The sequence below is a fragment of the Microtus ochrogaster genome, chromosome 8, assembly GCF_000317375.1.
Source record: "Microtus ochrogaster isolate Prairie Vole_2 chromosome 8, MicOch1.0, whole genome shotgun sequence".
Lineage (NCBI taxonomy): Eukaryota > Metazoa > Chordata > Mammalia > Rodentia > Cricetidae > Microtus > Microtus ochrogaster.
In genome coordinates, this window is record NC_022015.1 from 6,483,495 (window position 1) to 6,503,556 (window position 20,062).

A 20,062-nucleotide genomic window follows, 5' to 3' on the forward strand; every position below is an offset into this window, starting at 1 on the left:
AGACGTTCAGTTAGTACTGAGTTGCTAATTCATGGCTGATATATAGGTGAACCCATTTCTCTGGACCCAGGCAAAGCCTGTGGTAAAGAGACAAAGGAACACCCTAGTCCCCAAGTCATCATCTGACCATGTGACAAGATAGACGTACATACACAGAGGCCCGTCTGTTGCTAGATATGGCCCATTCGGGCCGGGTCCTCTCCAAATGTGCACATCAGAGAGGCCTTTCCAGAGATGGACACTCATTCTCTGCATCTTCAAACATCATCAATTCCAGAAAGTGAAGAGGAGGACAGGCTTGTGCTCAGGAGCTAAATTAGTGCTCTCTCTCCAAGTGGACTGCTGTGCCCATCTGGCTTTCACGTGGTACTGGAGGTCCATTCCCTGGTCCTCATGCCTGCATGGTAAGTGCGTATCCACTGAGTCATCTCTCTAGACCCCACGAAGATTTTCTTAGTGTGTGATTTGGGGACTCTCAGTTACCGTGACTGGAGCCTGCGGTGTGGTTCAGTAGTGATGGAAATGAGACAGGAGACTCTGCAAAGAGCCTGGAAAGGGTACTGGGCCGTGATGCTATGCTCCGTTATCCAGATAGTTCTCACATATTGACAGGCAGGGCACTGGACATTTTCAATAGAGAGGTTATAGAGCAACGGGAGTCCACTCATTCGTTAAGTAAATGTTTATTAGCTGCTTACTATTTTATGCCACTTTGAATTTTTTTTTGTTTTGGTTTTCGAGACAGGGTTTTTCTGTAGCTTTGGTGCCTGTCCTGGAACTAGCTCTTGTGGACCAGGTTGGCCTCGAACTCACAGAGATCCGCCTGCCTCTGCCTCCTGAGTGCTGGGATTAAAGGCGTGCGTCACCACCGCCCCACTGTCACTTTGAATTTTAATCTTATATTAAACTTAATTAAAATTTGCAAGACCAGATGAGAAATTTCTCTTCATCCAGTTTTCAGGTGATTGTATATCTTTTTAAAAATCCATTCTGCTTTCTGTTCTCTCCAGTAACGAGAAAATACACCCTTCTCATGGTTATAAATACATTATATTTTTATTTTTATTAAGAGTGTGAATGCAAACCAATTTTTTATATTTCTGACCAATCTCAGAATGAATTAGAGACACATTCCCTCTTTATCCCTAAATCCTTCAGTGTGTGTCTAGAGAAGAACAGTCTTCTGCCTTAGGGCAGGCTGTGCTGTGTTACTCATCTTTCTTGTAGCTGTGGCAGCCCTGACAAAAGCAGCCTAAGGAACAAAAGGGGGCTTTTTTGGTCCATGATCTGAGGAGATGTAGCTTATCGGGATGATGAAGACGTAAGTGTAGTGGCAGAGAAAGTGGGGTGCTTGTTCTCATCTGGCTTCCTGATCCCCCCCTTGTATTTAGGGTTGTGTGTCTTCATTATTCAGTTAAATCTCTTGGGAAACATCCTCACAGACATACCCAGAAGCGTGTCTTCTGACTGATTTCAGTTTCAGACAAGCTGACAAAGAAGATCATCTATTACAGCCCTGATACCATCTTCGTGGCTTTACCGTCTTCCTTCTAACTCTTGTGTCTTCTTTGTCTCCTCTGCGTTATTCCCCTTGCCCCCTTTGTTTTGAACAGTGCAGGTGGCTATTGCATTGAGTATCCTCCATGTTGGGTGTTTGGTGGTGGCACAGCTAAAGTTTGTATGATCTAGGCAGGCAACTGTGTTCTCTTGAGTCTTCAGTTCAGCAAGCCCTTGACTTCTGGTGATGGAGGTTGTCCTTGCTCACTTCTGGTGATGTCTATCAGTTTTCCACAGTGAAATTGCTGTTTTCATCTAAGTTAACAAGTGACTTGTAGAAAGATACTTTGAGAATACAGACAGAGAAAATATATATATTGAGAATATAGACAGACTATATTTGTCATAAAACTTACAGTGATATATCAGTCATAATTTTGAATTCATTATTCATTTTATATTTATTTTTTTGTTATTCTCTTATATGAAAGAGTACTCATTTTCTCCCTCCCTCCATTCATCCCTTTCTTCTTTAATGGGGGGGTCTCATAAATTTTTAATTCATCAGATGAACCAAGTGTTTTGTTTATTTTAGTTCTGATAGTCACACAATCTCAGATTCAGTTAGTGGGAAGCTGTTGTAAACTGGCTTCTGTTTCTCTTCAATTAGTTTCCATGATTCTCTGAGTGCTTCCTTATTATCTGAAGTAGCAAGAAGTTAGGGTTTATTTTGATTCTTCTTTATTCCAGCTTGGAATTAGACATTTGTTTGAGGATCCCAGGCTTCTTTTATGGGGTAATGACATTTAGAAACCCAATTGTGGGCAACCCATGCCCTTGTTATTGGTGTATATGGTCTCTTGGCAGAGCTAAGACATGTATGTCTATTTCCTTTCACAGTAAACCAAGATGATAGATGCTGTGTTTTCGTAGAAGAAATAATCCGTTAGCCTAATGTAGAGAGTAACAGGGTATGGGCATGTTAGGGTGAGGGTGGTTCAGTAAAGGCCTCTTTCAGGAGATACTATTTAAAAAGACTTGTGCGTGAAGGGGAAAAGTTAGAGAGGAAAGAGCCAGGATATTGCTTTAACTACACAGGGAATAATCACAGAGATCTGAGCTGAGTCAATACGGAGACACAGTGGAGTCAATACTACACAGTAACTGTTGAAAACAGAAAATAACAGAGAGGCAGTCAAGGAGTCTCCCAGGTTGACGTGTCCAAGGCCTGTCAAACTCAATACATTCATTATGGAATGCCTGTCCATTTCTTCCTGCCCTGTCAATCTTGGGAGTACCTGATCCTCACCAGGTGTTTCAGATCTCACTCATCTCTACAGCTGCAAAAACGAGAGATCATCCTCCTCATCATCTCTAAGACATGGAGATGAAGCCACCATCCTCATCATCTCTAAACCAGAGAGATGGAGCCATCAACCTCACTAACTCTAAGATAGAGAGATGAAACCATCCTCTTCCTCATCTCTTTGTTCCAAGCCTGAATCAGCCACCCTCATGCCTGGTCACATGAGTGTGTATCCCTTAAATCCATCACTTGTCTCCATCATCACCAGCATCCTCTAGTTCAAGGTACCACTCTAAAGACCCGAGTGACAATGTGTCCATACCTGCTGCCCTCCAGTACATCTTCACAGAGCAGCCAAAGGGGACTTCAGAACAATTCTGCTTTTGCCATTTCTCTACTTTAAAACACTTCAGTAGCTTCCAACTGATCTTGAGATAAAGATCAAATACTCAAGCAAGCTGATGAGGTCTCATTTGTCTGGCCCTGCACACATCTTCCCACACCACAGTACTCCCCTCCCTCTTTGTCTCAGTGATCCTCTCCCAGGCTTGTTCTTTTATCCCTGCTGCCATAGACCTTTGCAAAAGTTGCTCTGCTGTCTAGAATTCTCTTCCTTCCTCTCCTCACCTGCCAAATGTCTACCTATCCCTCAGTTTCCATGACCTCCCTGACTAGATCAAATCCCATTTTATAGAGTTTTTAAAACACATCGTGCCTCCTTTAAGACCTCATCACAGTATGGATCTCCCTTTCTGCTGTAATAATTAATACATTTTTTTTATTATCTTGTTTTATTTTATGGCTCTGTGCTGTCTGGGACATTTCCCTTTTGCAGTTTGCTTTATCCTAGTTGGTAGCAGAATACAGCCGACACACGCCACAGGGACATGTTGAGTGAATGGATAGATGGATAAATGAGCAAGCTGGTGGGTGGATGAAGTGTTACTGAGCAACCAAAAAGATGATGGCACGATTTAACATAAAGAACATTTAAGTGAGAACTTTATTTGAAGATACAGATAAATCATTCATCTTGGAACGTGTACCATCTTAATGACTTGGACTGTCCCCTAGGAGATTTGTGGAAATGCTGATCAGGTAGCATCATATTCCCGTATAACCCCAAGGGGTGCTCTTGAGAAGGCAGCTGACCTCCAGTGCTATCCCTGAGCTTGGGCTTCTTTGTTTTCCCCACCCTGGTTTGTGGAGCCCATATATTATGTGTTGGGGAAATATCATTACTGTCACAGAAAGGCTCCCTGGAGCAGGCCAGTCTCCTGAATGATTATATGATCAGCAGCTGCCAACATGCAACTCGGCTGGGCATAAGCCTGAAGGGAATACAGGAAACTGGGCTCACAGACCCAGCCAGTCCCCCTTGTAGAGAAGTCAAGCATAGAATAGGCTGCGTGGTCCCCCTGGCTCATCCATTCCTGCACTCCTCACTCTCCCGTCATCCACCAATCTCCCCTACCCACACATTCACCACCTACCCATCCATCGACAAACAAGAGTTGATGTTGGATTTATAAGCCACGCTGGAAGCTGAGGATCTCCTTCTCTCTTGAACTATTTTAATCCATTGTCCTCAGAGCCCAGAGGCCCAGGTAAGGAGACAAGAGGGGTCAGCTCCATGCTGACTGGCTACTGTTGATTAGCGTGGCAGTTTTTTCTCTTTCTCTGTCTGCTTTTTTCCTGCTGACCAACTCTCTTTTATTGCTTCCCTTCCCTGACTCCCTTCTTGTTCTCCACTTTCCTGACCTCCCTTCCATGATAACTTAGGCACTGGCTCCTCAACCTAGTAGCCAGTTGATGTGAAGTGGTTGTCGGACTCTGCAGAGGAGGTCAGGGCTCCGACCCAAAGAGAAGGGCAAACTGCTCCCTCTGGAGCTGTTTTTTAGTTTTAATTTTCTACTTTGATTGTCCTTTACTTCTGTGGAATTAGAGAGGCTGGAGGTGTAGGGAGAACAAGCTTTAAAATATGGCATTTAGAAATAAGGCAGTGGTAGGTAGCCCTGGCCCCGCCTCTACAGATGCTGCTGTCCTTCCGGTTTTCTGGGGACTGTCATTTACGAAACTCCCCAAATGTGTGCTGTCCATCTGCTGCAGCAGACAGGATTGGGACTGAGCAGGAGAGGACAATGGCAGCCCCATCAGATAGCAGCATCTTGGACCAGTGCCCAGGGCGCCAAGGGGCTAAGTTACAGACTCATTTACACACTTGCTCACTCTCGCATCTGTTCAAGCATCTACTTAGCATCTGCTATGGGTTGTGCATTGCTCTAGACACCCGAGAAGCACGACGGGCCAATGTCAGTTCCTTGCAGGATTTGCTTTTTGGTTTGGGAGGACAGTCAACAGGTCACATGCAGGGTGCAGACACAGTTCTCAGCACTATGTGGAGCTGTAAGAGATGGCGAAGGAGCTCCAAGAGTGGGAAGGGTGTGGTTAAGCACTGGTGAAGCAGAGGCCAGCATCGTCTCTGCCTTTTGGTTAAGATCAAGCAGAGGCCTGGAGGAGGAAAAGGCGCAAGCTCTGAGAGCATTGTGGAGAGAAGGGCGAAGGCCTGGAGGCATGTGTGAGGAAGGTCAGTATGACTGGATGAAGTGAGAACAGAGTCCAAGGGAGGTGAGGTCAGTGCAATCATGGCAGCCAGATCCAGAGGGTTCCTGCACCTTATTCATACGGCAATCAGAATGCTAGGAGTGACATTGGAAGGGTTGAGTGTGGTCATGCTTTGGTAGCAATAAAGAGAACAGATTGCAGAAGGGGATAAAAGAGAAGAGAGAGAACTTAAAGCTTCTTCTGTTAACTCAAGGGACAGAGGGTGGTCATAACTGACCATCTATTCCTTCTGTTCCATAGGATCTTTCCATTATGCCTCATGGATTTTCTAATTTTAATTTTTATTTATTTTAGTTATTTGTAAGGTGTATGTCGGTGTGTGGATATGTGCATGCGAGCGCAGATGCTAGAGGAGCCCAGCAATGTCAAATCCCCTGGAGATGCAGTTACAGGCAGTTGTAAGCTGCCTAATGTGGATGCTGGGACTCAAACAGGTCCTCTGGAGGACCAGCAAGTGCTATTAATGACTAAGCCATCACTCCAGCTCCAGGCCTGGTTGTTGCTAACACATGAAACCCCATGCAGGATACTAGCCGTTGTGGGCATATCTTTGTGGACTTTGGCTCTAACAGGGAGACAAAGTGTACTAAGAGGTCACTGGACAGTTAGGAAGTCAAACGTTCTCAGCGAATCCAGCATAAACGGAGCCAACACTGCAGTGTTGCAGTAGCCCTGTCATGGAGGCCAGAGGAAGATTCAAGCGATGGCCTTGTTTAAATCTCCTCAGGACTAGCCTGCTTTCTCTAGGAGAAATTGTGAGGAGAATAGGTCAGCGTTCGTGGGGCGGGGACCTACAGGGGTACAGGATGGTAGTCCTAAAAGATGTAAGGAGAGCTGGGGTCAGGGGCTGACATCTGTAAGGGGTATACAGAACTTAGATGTGCGTGGAGACATGGGTCTGACGGAGTGCAGCAGGTTTCCAGTAGGGCTTTACAGTGAGAATTGTGTTTGGAGAGAATGAGACAGATATTAGCATAGGCAAGGTGGGCTGGGGCTGGGGACCAGCAAGACTGTAACAGCCTTGGGTGAGAAGCCTGGGAGTATAGGCAGAGGGATGCTGTGCCCTAGAGGTACAGTAGATGGGTATACAATGATTAGGGTGTCAGTGGCTATTACAGTCAGCAGGAGAAATGAGCATTCATCATTCAGATGAATTTCAGATGTCTTTTGTCACTTGAAGCCATCTTTGAACATAGACCATAGCGTGGCCTGGGTTTGGGGAAGAGTAAGCTATAGGAAGAAGACTGGGATCTGGTTTCTGGAAAGGAGATTATCCAGTATGGTCATATGGGAAGAGGGACACATAAAGAGGGCCAGTGACCTCCCAAGTTTGTCTTCAGGGACCTGATATAAAGTTTAGATTATTTGAAGGTAAGAGGATGCATCACTAACTAGTCCTGGTCAAGGTGTTGTCCTGCCTGTTTCCATTGTCTCATTCCAGCCTCTCCTGTAAGACGGAAAGGCGAGTTGTCGTCATCGGGTACGTTCTTTCTGGAGACAAACACTCCAGGCCAGCACCAGATGTCAGCTCTTCCTTCATCCAGCTCTTGGGGAGAATTTCAATTTTCTGGAGACAGTTGTTTCAATAGTCTGATAGGCAAAGGGAGGAGCAAGACGTTTTTTTAGAGCATCTCCATTCCCGCCAGGATGTCTGCATAGAGAGTGCTCACCCACGGCAAGAGAAAGCTGGGCCTCTCATTGAACTCAGGCTACACCAATTACTGTGCTTGACTTGATTATGCATTTGCATATCTCTACCAGTGGAAAAGGAAATCCTATAAAGAGGACATTTCATCCATCTTCATCTTTAGTATAAACCTGGGGCTTGAGGCAGAGAGGATGCTGTTTTCTCCCACTCAGCCTTGACTAAGGTGAGCAGGAGTCTGCTCTCAGAGATGGTTGACCAGAAGACCTACCTGCCCATGGAAGAAACTTTATGTACTCACGTGACTTTCCTCAAGAGCAGTTTTCATTCACAGCCAGTTATGTCTCCCTCGCCATGAACTTGGGTGGTAAAGTGGCTTTGGCTATGAAGTTGTCTGGTACCACTACAAAAGAAAACCCTCCCAGTCAGAGGGAGAGCAGCTCAGGGAGAGCCATAGCCTCCAGCAGACACTTGGATTGTGTGTGTGTGCAGAGGTAGCACTGAGGTCTGATGCTTAGGCTAGCCTAAGGCGTGGTGTCTGGGACTGCACAGTCCTCCTTGCTTGTTCACCTTCCCATGCAACATTCCATTTCTTCCGAGCACTTCGCAATTCTTTCTTGTGAGACTTTTACTTTTCTGAGACGGTCTTACTTCATCCACTTTCTGACTAAGTGCATTCCCCTGCACACAGAGCTCCAGGACAGTCCTCCCCAGCCAGGTGATTTCTGGTTATCTTCTGTCTTGTGATTGACACTTAGCAGTTGTGCTCATTCCACGCCTGTTTTTCTCTGGCTACTTCCAGCATGCTAACCACTGTGTAATGGAATCCACTTACCTTTAAATATATCTAAAATCCCCTCTGTCTTTGGTCTTTTTAACTTCCTAAGATGTCTGCATCTTTGGTATTTGTTTTGTTTGATACTCACTGTTATTTTTGGATATGGAAGTTATTATGTTTGAATGCTACTTTGCACATATGCTCTCTTATCTTTCTTGCAATGGTGGTAAAATGTTCATTAGACTATGTCATTCTTCACTCAGAGCCTGGGTTTCTCGTTTTTGAAGGTGTCTGTTGTCCTCTGAGCTTCCTTTTGTTCTGTCATTTAGCATACCAATATATCTTTTCATTCTTCTGGGTTCTTTCTTAGAATAGCATGGCTATAATTTGTAGTCTTTGTTTTTTGAATCTGTTTCCAAGAATTCTCTTATTTCTTGGAATGGAAATTTCTAATTGAGCTCCATCATCAATCCTCTAGCAGGTGATGCAAACCCAAGCCTCAGTCTCTATGAGGGTCATGCCATGGTGATTAATTCTCAGATTTTATGACGGACACTTTGCAGAGAAGGTTAGTTTCTCATTTTTTCTGTGCATTGAGTTTCTTCTCTTCTGGGCTTGTGTTTGGTTCTTCCCCTTCGGGAATCCCATGTCTTTAGCCCCATATCTCCATTGCCCTACACCCAAAAGAAACAAATACTCAAGGGAGGCAAAAATCTCACAGATGATTTTGATACCTCAGCCTGCTTTGGACTCTCCAGATTTATTCCATTTTTTCCTACCAGCTCAGTGATATATTTTTAAGACCATAAGTGGTTCCCTGTCAGCTTCATTGGATTTAGAATCACCTGGGAGACACACCTTTGAGCTTGTCTAGGATGATGCTTCCAAAATGGTTGAACTGAAGGGCAAAGACCCATCCTGATTGTGGGTAGCACCATCCTTTGGTCTGGGCTCTGGGCCTAAGTTAAAATGAAAAGACGGAGAAAGCCAGCTTCGCACTTGCATTCATCACCCTGCTTCCTGACCGTGAACACAATGCACCTTATTCTCCTGCAGCTGTGTTTTTCTACCGCGATGAGCTGCACCAGCCAGCTATGAGCCAAAATCAACTCTTTCATTTCTCAGGATGCTTTTTGACGGAGTTTGTCACACAAACAAGAGTAGTAACTGATGCTTATAAATATCTTTATATTTAAAGCCATTTTCTTGGAGAAGTATTTTAAACTGTCCGATCTATCATTTTACTGGAATTAAAAACATGTTAGTTTTCTGTGTAAGAAAGAGGCTCTGAACTAACTAACTAACTAACTAACTAACTAACTAACTAACTAACTAACTAACTAACTAACTAACTAAAAGGGCTCTGTTGCCAGCTAAAAGTTAGTTGCTGAAAAACAGTGATATGTTAAGGGGGGCTGGAGTAGAAGGTAGTGTTTTTACCTCCACTCAACTTTTCAACCATGTAAGCTAACAAGCTAAGGGACTTACAGTTTTCTGTTTCTTCTTCTCTGAAACAGGCACAGCAGTGGGATGGATTACTTTGGATGTTTGGGGGGTGTAAATGTGTTTATTTATTTGAAACACTTAGAAAAGTTCTTGGCACATAGTTAAGTACCATATGTCCCATTTCATTGAATTTAAGATATATTAAAATGAAAGACCCCCTGCTGCTTCATAAAAAGGAAAGCTGGCAAAGTCAAGGTGCCATTGGTTAGGGTGTGATAAATTGCATCTTAGAATTGCATGGCTGTGGAAATATTAGCTGCTCTTATGAATGAATGTGTGTAAGCAGAGATGGCCATGTCTTGGAGACAGATTCAATGGATAGGACAGAATGGATAGGACTTCACTCAAGCCCACTCTCATGCTGACTGAGCTCCTACTGTGCCTTAGACACCGTCCAAGTGCTGTGTGACATGTGGCGTGCTAGGAATAGTGACAAGTATTGTTGAAGCAGCACTCTACAGATCGGCATTCATGTTTGAGGTCTACATAGTTAACCTGAGTAGGAAGACGTAGACAGTGTTTCTGACATCTCCCTTTCCAAACTTAAAGGATTATTTAGCTATGCACATTACAGAAATTTCAACAGTGTGTTGAGAGTGATTATGCTTTCTCACACTCTGGTTTATTCTGTTTAGAAATACAGAACGAGTCAAGCCTTGGGGTGGGTTAAATCTTGTCTATGTTTTCTTTTCACTAATGAGCTGGTGAGGATACTTTTATGGCTGAGCCAAGGTTCTGATTCAGACTGACTTGACCATTGAATGTCCCATAATCCTTTGGCTACATGGTATGCGAGCTGGGATGGTAGCTGTTTCTTCAGGACTAGTGCTGCTGAGCACAGAAATGTTGCAGTGTTTGTGTTCAATTGAAAGCATGCTTTCTGTCCTATGCTGCTATTTCCAAATGTCAAAACTGTAATTATAATGGACCGAAATGCATTGGCTGGCAGTACAGGAGGTAAGGAAGTCCAATATCAAGCACCCACGACTTTGCATCTAGAGAGGCACTGCTTTTCTTCCAAGATGAGAGCTGAATGCTGCACCCTCCAGAGGGCAGAAAGGACTGGTCCTCGTGTGAGCAGAAGACGGGAAGATCATGATAGCAAACCCACTTCTGTGAGCTCTTATACAATAGTGTTCATCCATTTGCAGGGCTTCACTGTCATAGTTTTTAGCCCCCTAGGCTCTCACACTGGGCATTAGATTTTTATATCCAGGTGGGAACTTGAATTTTCAAACAACAGCAGTCTCTATATACTGATTTTTCTTTATATTCAAATTCCTTTTGCTTTTTTCCAATTGCACATAATACAATTTCCCTTTCAGCCTTTTTGGGGAGAGCAGATCTTTGATATCTAGGTGAGAAATTTGGCACATGGAAGGACACCATGACACTTCTCACATACTGTCTTATTAATTGGTTTTGGGGTCCTAGCAGATTCTTAGGTTGTTATTGGCTTCTGAAGTTTTGTGTAGGCATTATGCTCTTAGTACAGTCTAACAGCACAGAATGGATTCTATTCTGATCTTACAGATTAAAAGATCAAAGGTCAAAGAGCTAAAGTGGGATTACTCATACATTTCTATGACTTCAATGTTCTACCCTCCCAAGGCTACTTAGTGACCACCAGTGCAGAAGACCAGGGAAGGTACCAGAGGTACCTGACTTGTCCTGGTTGTTACATCTGTGCTATCATCCTCTCATGGATTGAGACAAAAGCAAAGGTTCCATTCATGAGGATATAAGATGTAAATTCTCCTTCTTATGTCCTATTTATCAAGAGTCTATAGACCCCTTCAAGTTGGGTCTTCATCATGACACAGAAAAGGAAGTAGCTTGCCGAATGAGACCTCTGCATGTGATTTATGAAATAGGATGTATCCAAATTTTCGCCACATTGAAGCTATTCAATTTTCTCTAATGGCCTTTATCTGAGAGTTATGTCTATTTGTGGCAGTTACAACCAGTAAGTCATTAGCTTGGAGCCTGGCAATGGTTCATTTTAACACCCTGGGATCTGGGCCCAGTGGGGAAGGTCTTTCTCTTCTGAAAATCAAAGATATGCAACATTTGAGAAGTTGGATAACATTTATATCAGGGAAAGTTAGAAAGTAAGAAGTTATCATTTAAAGTTTGAGGATGAAAAGGCCTTTGAATACTTCGAGTTGAGTTGACAGAATGGTCTCTGACTTCTTCCTGTGCTTCTTTCACGAGAAGAGACATGGCATGATCTTTATATCAAACACCCACTGATCATGTAGATACAAGCTGGTATATATAGAATTCTCATTTTCGATTGATTATATTTCCCATCTTATAGAAAAATGAAACCTGGTGTCCAAGGTCACACACTAATAAGCATGGGGAGTCTGCCCCTGAATGTATATTCTTAATCCACAGAACTCTGGTAGGGGAGGCTCAAAAGCCCAGGTGAGCTCCTTTGCAAGGAACAGTCCACCTCAGGTCTCAAGAGTTCTGGCCACCAGTTTCTCAGTTACAACCTTCAGAGAAAATATTCATCTCAACCAGGTGCCAGAGACAATAGCTTTCTGTGCAGCTTCCAAAGCACAGGTTTGTCCCAGAACCAGGGAGGCTGTATTTCAAGACATGCCATGGTGGTAGCAGTGGCTTTTCTGATTCTACACAAGACTTTTGGTAGAGGCTGCATTGTGGTTTACTTGGATGGTGTGATGCCATTTAGAGAGGAGTGGTTGTATAAACCAGGTACTGGGTGCATGGATTCCAGCAGGGATATCTTGATGTTGTATGTCTTGAGGTTACTATTGAAACATCATGACCAAAAACAATCCAGGGAGAAAAGGGTTTATTTTACTCACAGTTCCATATAGCAGTTCAGCATCAAAAGTCAGGAACTCAAGCTGAGCAGGAACCTGGAGGCAGGAACTGATGCAGACACCATTGAGGGGTGCTGCTCACTGGCTTGCTCCACATGGCTTGCTTAGCCTGCTTTTCTTATAGAACTCAGGACCACCAGCCCATGGGTAACACCTCCTACAATGGACTAGGGCCTCCCCCATTGATCACTAATTTAAAAATTGACTTATAGCTATATCTTATGGAGTCATTTTCTCATTTGAGGGTCCCTCCTCTCTGATGACTCTAGCTTGTGTCAAGTTAACATCAAACTAGCTAGTACAGGATGTTTTTCTCTCCGAATCCGACTCTCTAGAGACTCATACACATTACTGAGCTAACTGTAGTGATACTTCATTTGTATTTTAATAAATAAAGCTTGCCTGAAGATCAGAGAGAAAAACAGTCACCCTAGTCAGTCTTACAGACCAGGCAGTGGTGACACACACCTTTAATCCCAGTAGCCACACTAGTTTGCCATAGAAACAAGGCAGTAGTGGTGCACACCTTTAATCCCAGCACTAGAGAGGATTATAAAATGGGAAGAAACAGCTCTCAGGCTCAGTCTCATTCTGAGGATTCCTGGAGGCAGGATCGCCATTTTGGACTGAGGTAGAGGTAAGAGCTAGTGGCTGGCTGTTTTACTTTTCTGACCTTCACGTCAAACCCCAATATCTGTCTCTGGGTTTTTATAACTGTGTTATAGCTAACTTACCTATTCTACCTCGTTCATACAAAGATAGTGTCCAATAAGGACCCTTGAATTTCCCTTAGTGTGTTGCTTCCCTGAGCATGATATGCACAACAAATAATAAAAGCAAGCCAAGATATCCGTGATTTACAACTGGGCACCAATGCTTCACTGATTTCCTACCACAGACTATGGTAAGCCTTGGTTGATCTTTTTACAGATCTCTCCCAGGCAAAAGCATATTGAGATTTCCCAGGGGATGACAAGCAGTTTACAAGTCATGTGTGCATGACCCGGGCATAGCTGTGTTCTTCAGCAAGAAGGTTTCTCTCCCTGTGAACTTATCTTTCCATTTGTCTACATTAACTTCTTCCATGCTTCTGTTACTCACCTGAGAAACAGGGATGACATAGTAATCTAACTAAGATAACCACTTTAAAGACTAAGGGTAAAGTGTTTAAAACAGTCTTATAGCCATTAAGTATTTTCCACTCTCCTCTTCCTGGTTATTGCTGTTAGTAAGTGGTAAGGAGCTGGTCCCAAGATGCCCACAAATTCTAATATCCTAAGAGTATGATTGATGTAAGGTCCTCTAAGAAGACTAGCCTATTTCTTCCTGGGTACCACAGACTCAGTCCAGAAAAGTTCATGATTTAGTTTCCTGTAGGCAAAGACATCTCATTTGTTTTTGGCTGCCCAGACCCAAAATAATTACACAGAAACTATATTAATTAAAACACTACTTGATCTATTAGCTCGGGATTCTTATTAATTAACTTGCATCTTAAATTAACCCATTTTTATTATTTTGTATTTTACAATGAAGTTGTGGTCTGCTGGTAAAGTTCCGGGGCATCTTTCTCCTTCGGAGGCTACATGGCATCTCTCTGAGTCCATCTACTTTTCTCCTCTATCTCTGCTCGGAATTCCCGTCTTTCTCTGTTCTGCCCTGTCATAGGCCCAAAGCAGCTTCTTTATTTACCAATGATAATAAAACACATTCACAGCATACAGAGGGAAATCTTACATCAATTTCATAGATAGAATTTTTGTGGCCTCTTAGGTCAAGTCTTGAAGTTAGATCCCGTTCATCAGGCAGAGGGTTGGGACCTCTTCTGTGCTTTGCTGAAGCTCTTCTGTATCACACAGCCCTGTGGGGCCTGGAGGTCTTTTCTGCCTGCTTCTTGGCCTCCTGGCCTGACAGCTGTGAGGGACCACCAGGGCTTTCTCCAGGGAGCCAGCACTTTCTATATTTCATGAGGTTTAGTCTGTTAGGCAGGGCCAGGTGGCAGCTTGCTTGGTTTCTTGCAACTCCCTGAGGGATGATAGGCCTTGAAGTATCTGATTGCTATAGGGTGTCAGGCACCCAGTTAGTGCCTCAGGGATAGCTCCAGTGACCACCCCCATTCTCGTCCCAGTTTGTAGGCCCTGAGTTCAGAGGTTGAGGAGGACTCATTGTTACCTCCAAAGCTTTTCTCTGTTCTTTCTTTTTCCTTTGTGTTCCTAGGACTCTAGTGCTCTCCCTGGAAGCTCCCGCTGTCAATCAAGCCCCTGGAGCTACTCTCCCTCGCTGGAGTTCAGCCACTGCTCAGCAGCTCCATTCTAATCCCTTGACTTCCTTACCCCATCATCTCCAGTGGCTCCTCCTACCCACAGTATCAATACTTAGAGATGTTTTTAAACATCTGTATCTTTTATTTCCTTTACCATATGGCACACTCCCTCCAGCTTCATGAGAAACATTTGGGTCCCAGATTCTTGCTACATTTTCTGGTATAGCCCAGACTGCCCCATTGGCTCTGAATGCCACTGTCTCTTCCTTTATTGACAAAATCCCAACCTTCCTTTGAGGGTCACCACAGATGTTACCTGTTCCTCTCCCTGCTAAAAATGGCCACCCGTTTTCCTGTGTTCTTATGCCACTGGGGGTATTTTCCTCTAAAGTCTGCTATCTCTTTTCTACATTCCAACATTCTAGAATGTTCCACCTTCCAGATACACCTGCTTCCTGACCTCATGATACTTAGGATGTGGTACCCACTGGAATGTTCTCCTCAGTTTCCTTCTAACCACTTTTTAAATAATTCCAGATTCTCCTTTGGAGTTTCAGTATTGGGACCAAGCTCCAGGAAGCTCTCCGAGGCATTTTATCCCCTCCTTGTGCTCCCAGATGTCCTCCAGGTCTCTCTTGATGAACTGTCATTGCAGTTTTGATGAACGCATCCTGACTGTTCATCCCTCTGTCCACCTGGAAGAGCTTGATAAACACAGATGTGAGTGTGGGAAAGGAAGCTGCCTACCTGGGCATGATCAGGCAGTGAGGACCGCAAGAACATGGAAGGAACGTGTATCTTTTTTATGTCACCATCATGGCCCCTCCAAACACTTGGGCAACACTGAAATGGTTACCAATTGTCTATCAGTGAAGAAACTGAAGTTACTTCAACAAGATCTCGTCTAGTCAGTCAACAAGTCTTTATTAATCATTATGTATCAGACAGCATGTCAGATATGGAGGAGGCAGCACTGAGCAGGCAAAGCCTCTGTGTCTGTCCCAGGACCCTCAGGGGAGAGATATACAAGTTGCTGATGCCAGGGTCAGTTTGGTAGGTTCTGAGGAGGGGAAACACTAAGGGAGCTCTCACCCTGAAGGGCTTGACCCTGTGGGCTGGGGAATTTGCCCTGGGGGTAATCTTTGTGCAGAGCTCTAATGGACCACAGGGATAACTTGATGAGAAAGATGGATCTGAGACTCTCCTGGAAGAGAAAGTACTTGGGAAGAGGAGATGTGGGTGCTACAATGAACAAGAGCCAGAGTGTCTGGATAGCAGAGAGGGGCCAGATGAAAGGTTAAAGTGGTAGTCAGGGGTCAGATCTTCATAGATGGGAGTGGGCTGGTTGGGTTAGCCTTGGTGTAGTGGTAGGAAGTCACTGGTGGTGGCTGTGAGGTTGGGATGAATAGTGAGATGATGTGATTTGACTTGGGTTTAGATCGCTTTGGAAGTTGTATTGAGAAAGCTTTGAGTTGAATGAGTCCGGAGAGAAGTAAGTGGTAGGTGGTGACCCCCAGGAGCTCTTTCATAAGCTAAAGTGGGAAATGGCTGGGGTAGTAACATACAGAGAACGAGGAAAGTGAAACTCTTTGGGATGATTTGCAGGCTGTGCATGCAAAATCTACCAATTTTTATCTGCTAGGCATTCTGCACAAATTCACCGATTAAGGAAGAAAACTGTAATATAAAACATATATCGTAGGGCTATTTCAAAGTGTTACCTGCATGCCAGGTACAGGAGAACTTGATCCTCCTGCAGTCAGAGGCTCCAGGAAGAACCTCCCAGGTTCAAAATCCAAGCTCTGCACACAATTGATAAAGCTGAGGTCATGGGTTTCTGTTCTGTGTGACTGGTTGGTATTTGTTTGTGCAAAGGGTTGTATACAAAGTGCCTGGCCATTTCTGTTTACATATTATATCATGGAATTTCATAACATAGGGGTATTTCTCAGATGTAGGAAGTGGGGGGGGGGCATATGTTAAAGACCAAAGGAACAATGTTTGGATTTTTTTGAGGATTATCTTAATGCTTACAATATTACAAGTGTCCCATTCTGCAGATGGGAAACAAGCATGGGGTCCCTAGAAAAGTTCTATCTGCTTTCCCAATGAAGTAGTGTTCTTCTCTGAGACGTTTTAGCTCTAAATGTAGAATGACTTAGAATGGCGGGTTGGCAAGATGGTCCCATAGCTTCCAGTCTCTGTACTCTGGGGTCCTGGAGAAAGAGGGACCAGAGTCCTAGATGCATGCTCCTGCTCTCCTGCTCCCCCAAGCAGTCTCTCAGTACTGCCTCTGAACTGAGTGATCTCCACAGTATTTACTGTCTCTCCCGTGTGGTCAGTTGTACTGAACTCATCGGATTAAATAATCCCACCTGTGTAATGAGCTGTCCCCAGATTGTCCCATTAGACAAAAGCAGAAATACCCTTTTCTTCTGATTCTAATGGAATACTTTACCGTAAGTAGTCTCAACTTCCTGCAGAAGGCCAGTCTCCTTAGCTAAGTGCAGGTGAGCAAAGGCTGCCCCTTATGAGACCTGGGCACAGAACTAAGGCATCTAAATTGATCCATTGAGTTGAATTAAGTCAGAAATACTCAGGGCTTCAAGTCGTTGTGAACAGACACTCACACAGGAAAACACAATGAGGGAAAACCCAGACTAAGAATCCAGGGAGCCATTTGGTGGGGGTGAGTGGTGGACAGAGGGTTTGTCTTTGCTGTTTACATCTACATGTGCCCCTTTTTGCCTCTTCCACGTTTCTCAACTCCAGATCTTAAGGAAGGGTACTCCCTTGTTCACCTAGCACAATGTCAGAGCCCTTTCTTTGCCTGTGCTTAATCCTCAGGGAGCGTCTAGAATAAGTATAGTTAAGGGAGCCCCTGTCACAGAGGCATAGTGATTTTCCAAGGTCACATGCTAATCAGGTAAAATCGGGGTTTGAATTTATCATCCTCTTGTTTAAACTCTTTCTTTCATACCACTAAGAAGTAGAGTGTCCCCTTGAATCCTTTTTGGTTTCCTGATGCGTTGGATTGACCTTAACTATCTGAACCTTTGCTCAGAGGATGGGAAGGACCTAGGACAGTGGGATGCTGGAGATGAAAAGGCATCATAAAGAGGTGGTGAACTGGTGGGAGAAATTCCGTGATAGTTGCATGCTTAGCAGTCCACACTGTAAGCGTAGCAGCCATATTTGATACTTTAGCTGGGGCTTCTAGTGAAGTTCCTTGGAGCTTGGTAAAGCCTCCAGGGAATGGAGCCATGCTTCTCCTCATCTTCACCTGCTCAGCACCTATCCTCTGATACAGGGTGTCTCTCTGTATGCTGTCAATAAGTTTTATCCCCATTGGTTAATAAGGAAGCTGATTTGGCCAATAGCCAGGCAGGAAATTCAAACAGGGATACAGGGAGAAAAAGGGGCAGAGTCAGAGAGATGACAGCAACTGTTAGAGAAGCAAGATGTGAGGTAACAAGTCAGGAGCCTCGCGGTAAAATATAAAATAATAGAAATGGGTTAATTTAAGTTGTAAGAGCTAGATAATAATAAGCCTGAACTAATAGGTCAAATAGATTTTAATTAATATTAAGCCTTAGAGTGGTTATTCGGAAATTGGTGGGAGGGAGAGAAACCTACAGTACAGTCCTCAAGTCTCACATGTGGATTCTAGTGCATTATCTCCAATACATATTTCTCTCTTCTATAAGGGGATAATAATATACCATGAGTTAATAGTGTGTGAAGTACTTAAAAGGGCACCTGGCTCATACTTCATGCTCCATGAATATTAGTTAGCTATTAGAATTATTGTTATGAGATCTTCATAAACATCATCTAGGTTTAATGCCTGGTGTTTACTATCTGGTCTTTCAGAGAGTCTCTCTCAGCTGTCCGTCATCCCCATGAGTATAAGCTATGGTCCTACAGTGACTCTTTACTATACGGTGGTCATTGTGTAGGGCCTTATTCATACTCTAATCCTGAAAATGAAAAGTCTTAAAATGGAGCCTGTGAATGGGTTAGTGATATATAAGAACGTCACATGCCCCCAAGGGACAATTTCCATCTGTGAAAAGACACAGGATTCAAGAGAACACCCTAATGAAGGATTGTTGGCCTGAGGGCTCTGCCTGCATCACTGTTGGGCAGCCATGAATGAAACACCCACTGCTCCTTTCTGAAGGGTGCACAGATGATGGGTTAGAAGTCACTGCCAGAATGTTGTGGTCTCCAGGCCATGTTTCCCTAATCTTATCGTAGAAGCTCCAACATTTGTGTACATCTCGGTTTCTGTCCATGACTACTGTGCTTTCTCAGATGGAGGAAGTCCATCTGACAGGTCCCTCAGATTCAACTGGAATCAGATCCGGGGATCCCTCCAGAATTACATGGCCTTTTCTTTGACTTCAGAATCCTTCGGTTTACACTGTAAAGGGCCCTGATGCTTGCTAAGCATCTCCCAGTCTTCTAATCTGCCATATAAGCTTTAAATTCTCTCATCAATATTTTCACTTGTCCCTTCTTCCCCATAATAAAGATATAAATAAAAAATGTCATTTTATTATTGTTATCTCATCACGTTAGATTTTACCCTGAGAAACTTGGATTTTCCTTTACACTCTTTATGTTCTTGGGGGCTTTTAGGACCTCTCTGACCCAGACCATAGCAGGTGATTCGCAATGCTCTTGGTTGCCCACCAGAATGAGATTGCAAGACTCTGTTGCTGAAGACACCACACGTTTGGGTTATAAGACATTGAGAAATCAAGCTGAGCTGGAATTTCCTTCCAGCTGGCTAGCTTTCACAGTGCTGGAATTAGGTGCTACGTAAGCTGGGTAGAGAGGAAAAATCATTAACGTTCCTACGCGGCCATGCATCCTTGGAGCTACAATGAGGACCTGCCTGGTAAGATATGCCGACCAGTGTAATAGTGTTACTGTTAAAAGGGTAACAATCCACTCTCTGCTTGGATGAGAGGCCCATTCTACAGGAAGAGAATGAAGAGGGAATGTGGAGAAAATTCTTTCTCAAGCACAGAAGGGGTGAGGTGAGGTGAGGTGAGAGGAGCGACCAATAGCTGAGCAGTTAGTTTTATGAGGGAGAAGGGCCAACCCTGAAGCTTGTTACTGTGAGGTTAAAGTAAGCCAAGTGGACTCTCAGCTCTGGCACTAGAAGTCTCTAACCCCATCCAGGTTCTTCCCATTGGTATACTTTTGACAGTACAGGACTTCGTGACTACTGACTTCGCTGACAAGACTGTACGGGATCTTAGATGTAGGAAGTGTAGAAGTGGGTCAGACCGCAGATCAGCTGACTCAGAGGGTCTGTGGTCAGGGACCCAGACAATTTTCTCTGCACTCTCGCTCTGTTCTGTCACTAGCACCTCTCATGCCTGCAGAATTGCTCTCATTGATGTAGGTTTGCATTATCTTCTGGGTCTAATAGGGAAGAGGCTGTCTCAGCTGGTGGTTCTGCTTTGAGAAAGAAAACCTTTCCTAAGATCCACTCTGTCATGACTCAGTGGCCTAAAGTCACTAAAGCCTTGGGTCACACCCTGAGTGGTCCACTTGCTGTTAGGTTCAATGA

General features: G+C 44.0%; 1 protein-coding gene across 1 annotated transcript in view; it reads left to right on the forward strand.

The window, feature by feature from the left end:
• The first annotated feature begins 200 nt into the window (after positions 1-200).
• Positions 201-20,062, forward strand: part of Insc (INSC, spindle orientation adaptor protein) — a 106,328-nt gene continuing 86,466 nt past the window's right edge. Inside the window, exon 1 of the mRNA XM_026781469.1 lies at positions 201-404. Coding sequence (XP_026637270.1) covers positions 402-404 — 3 coding nt within the window. The 5' untranslated portion in view covers positions 201-401. The remainder of the gene's footprint in view (positions 405-20,062) is intronic.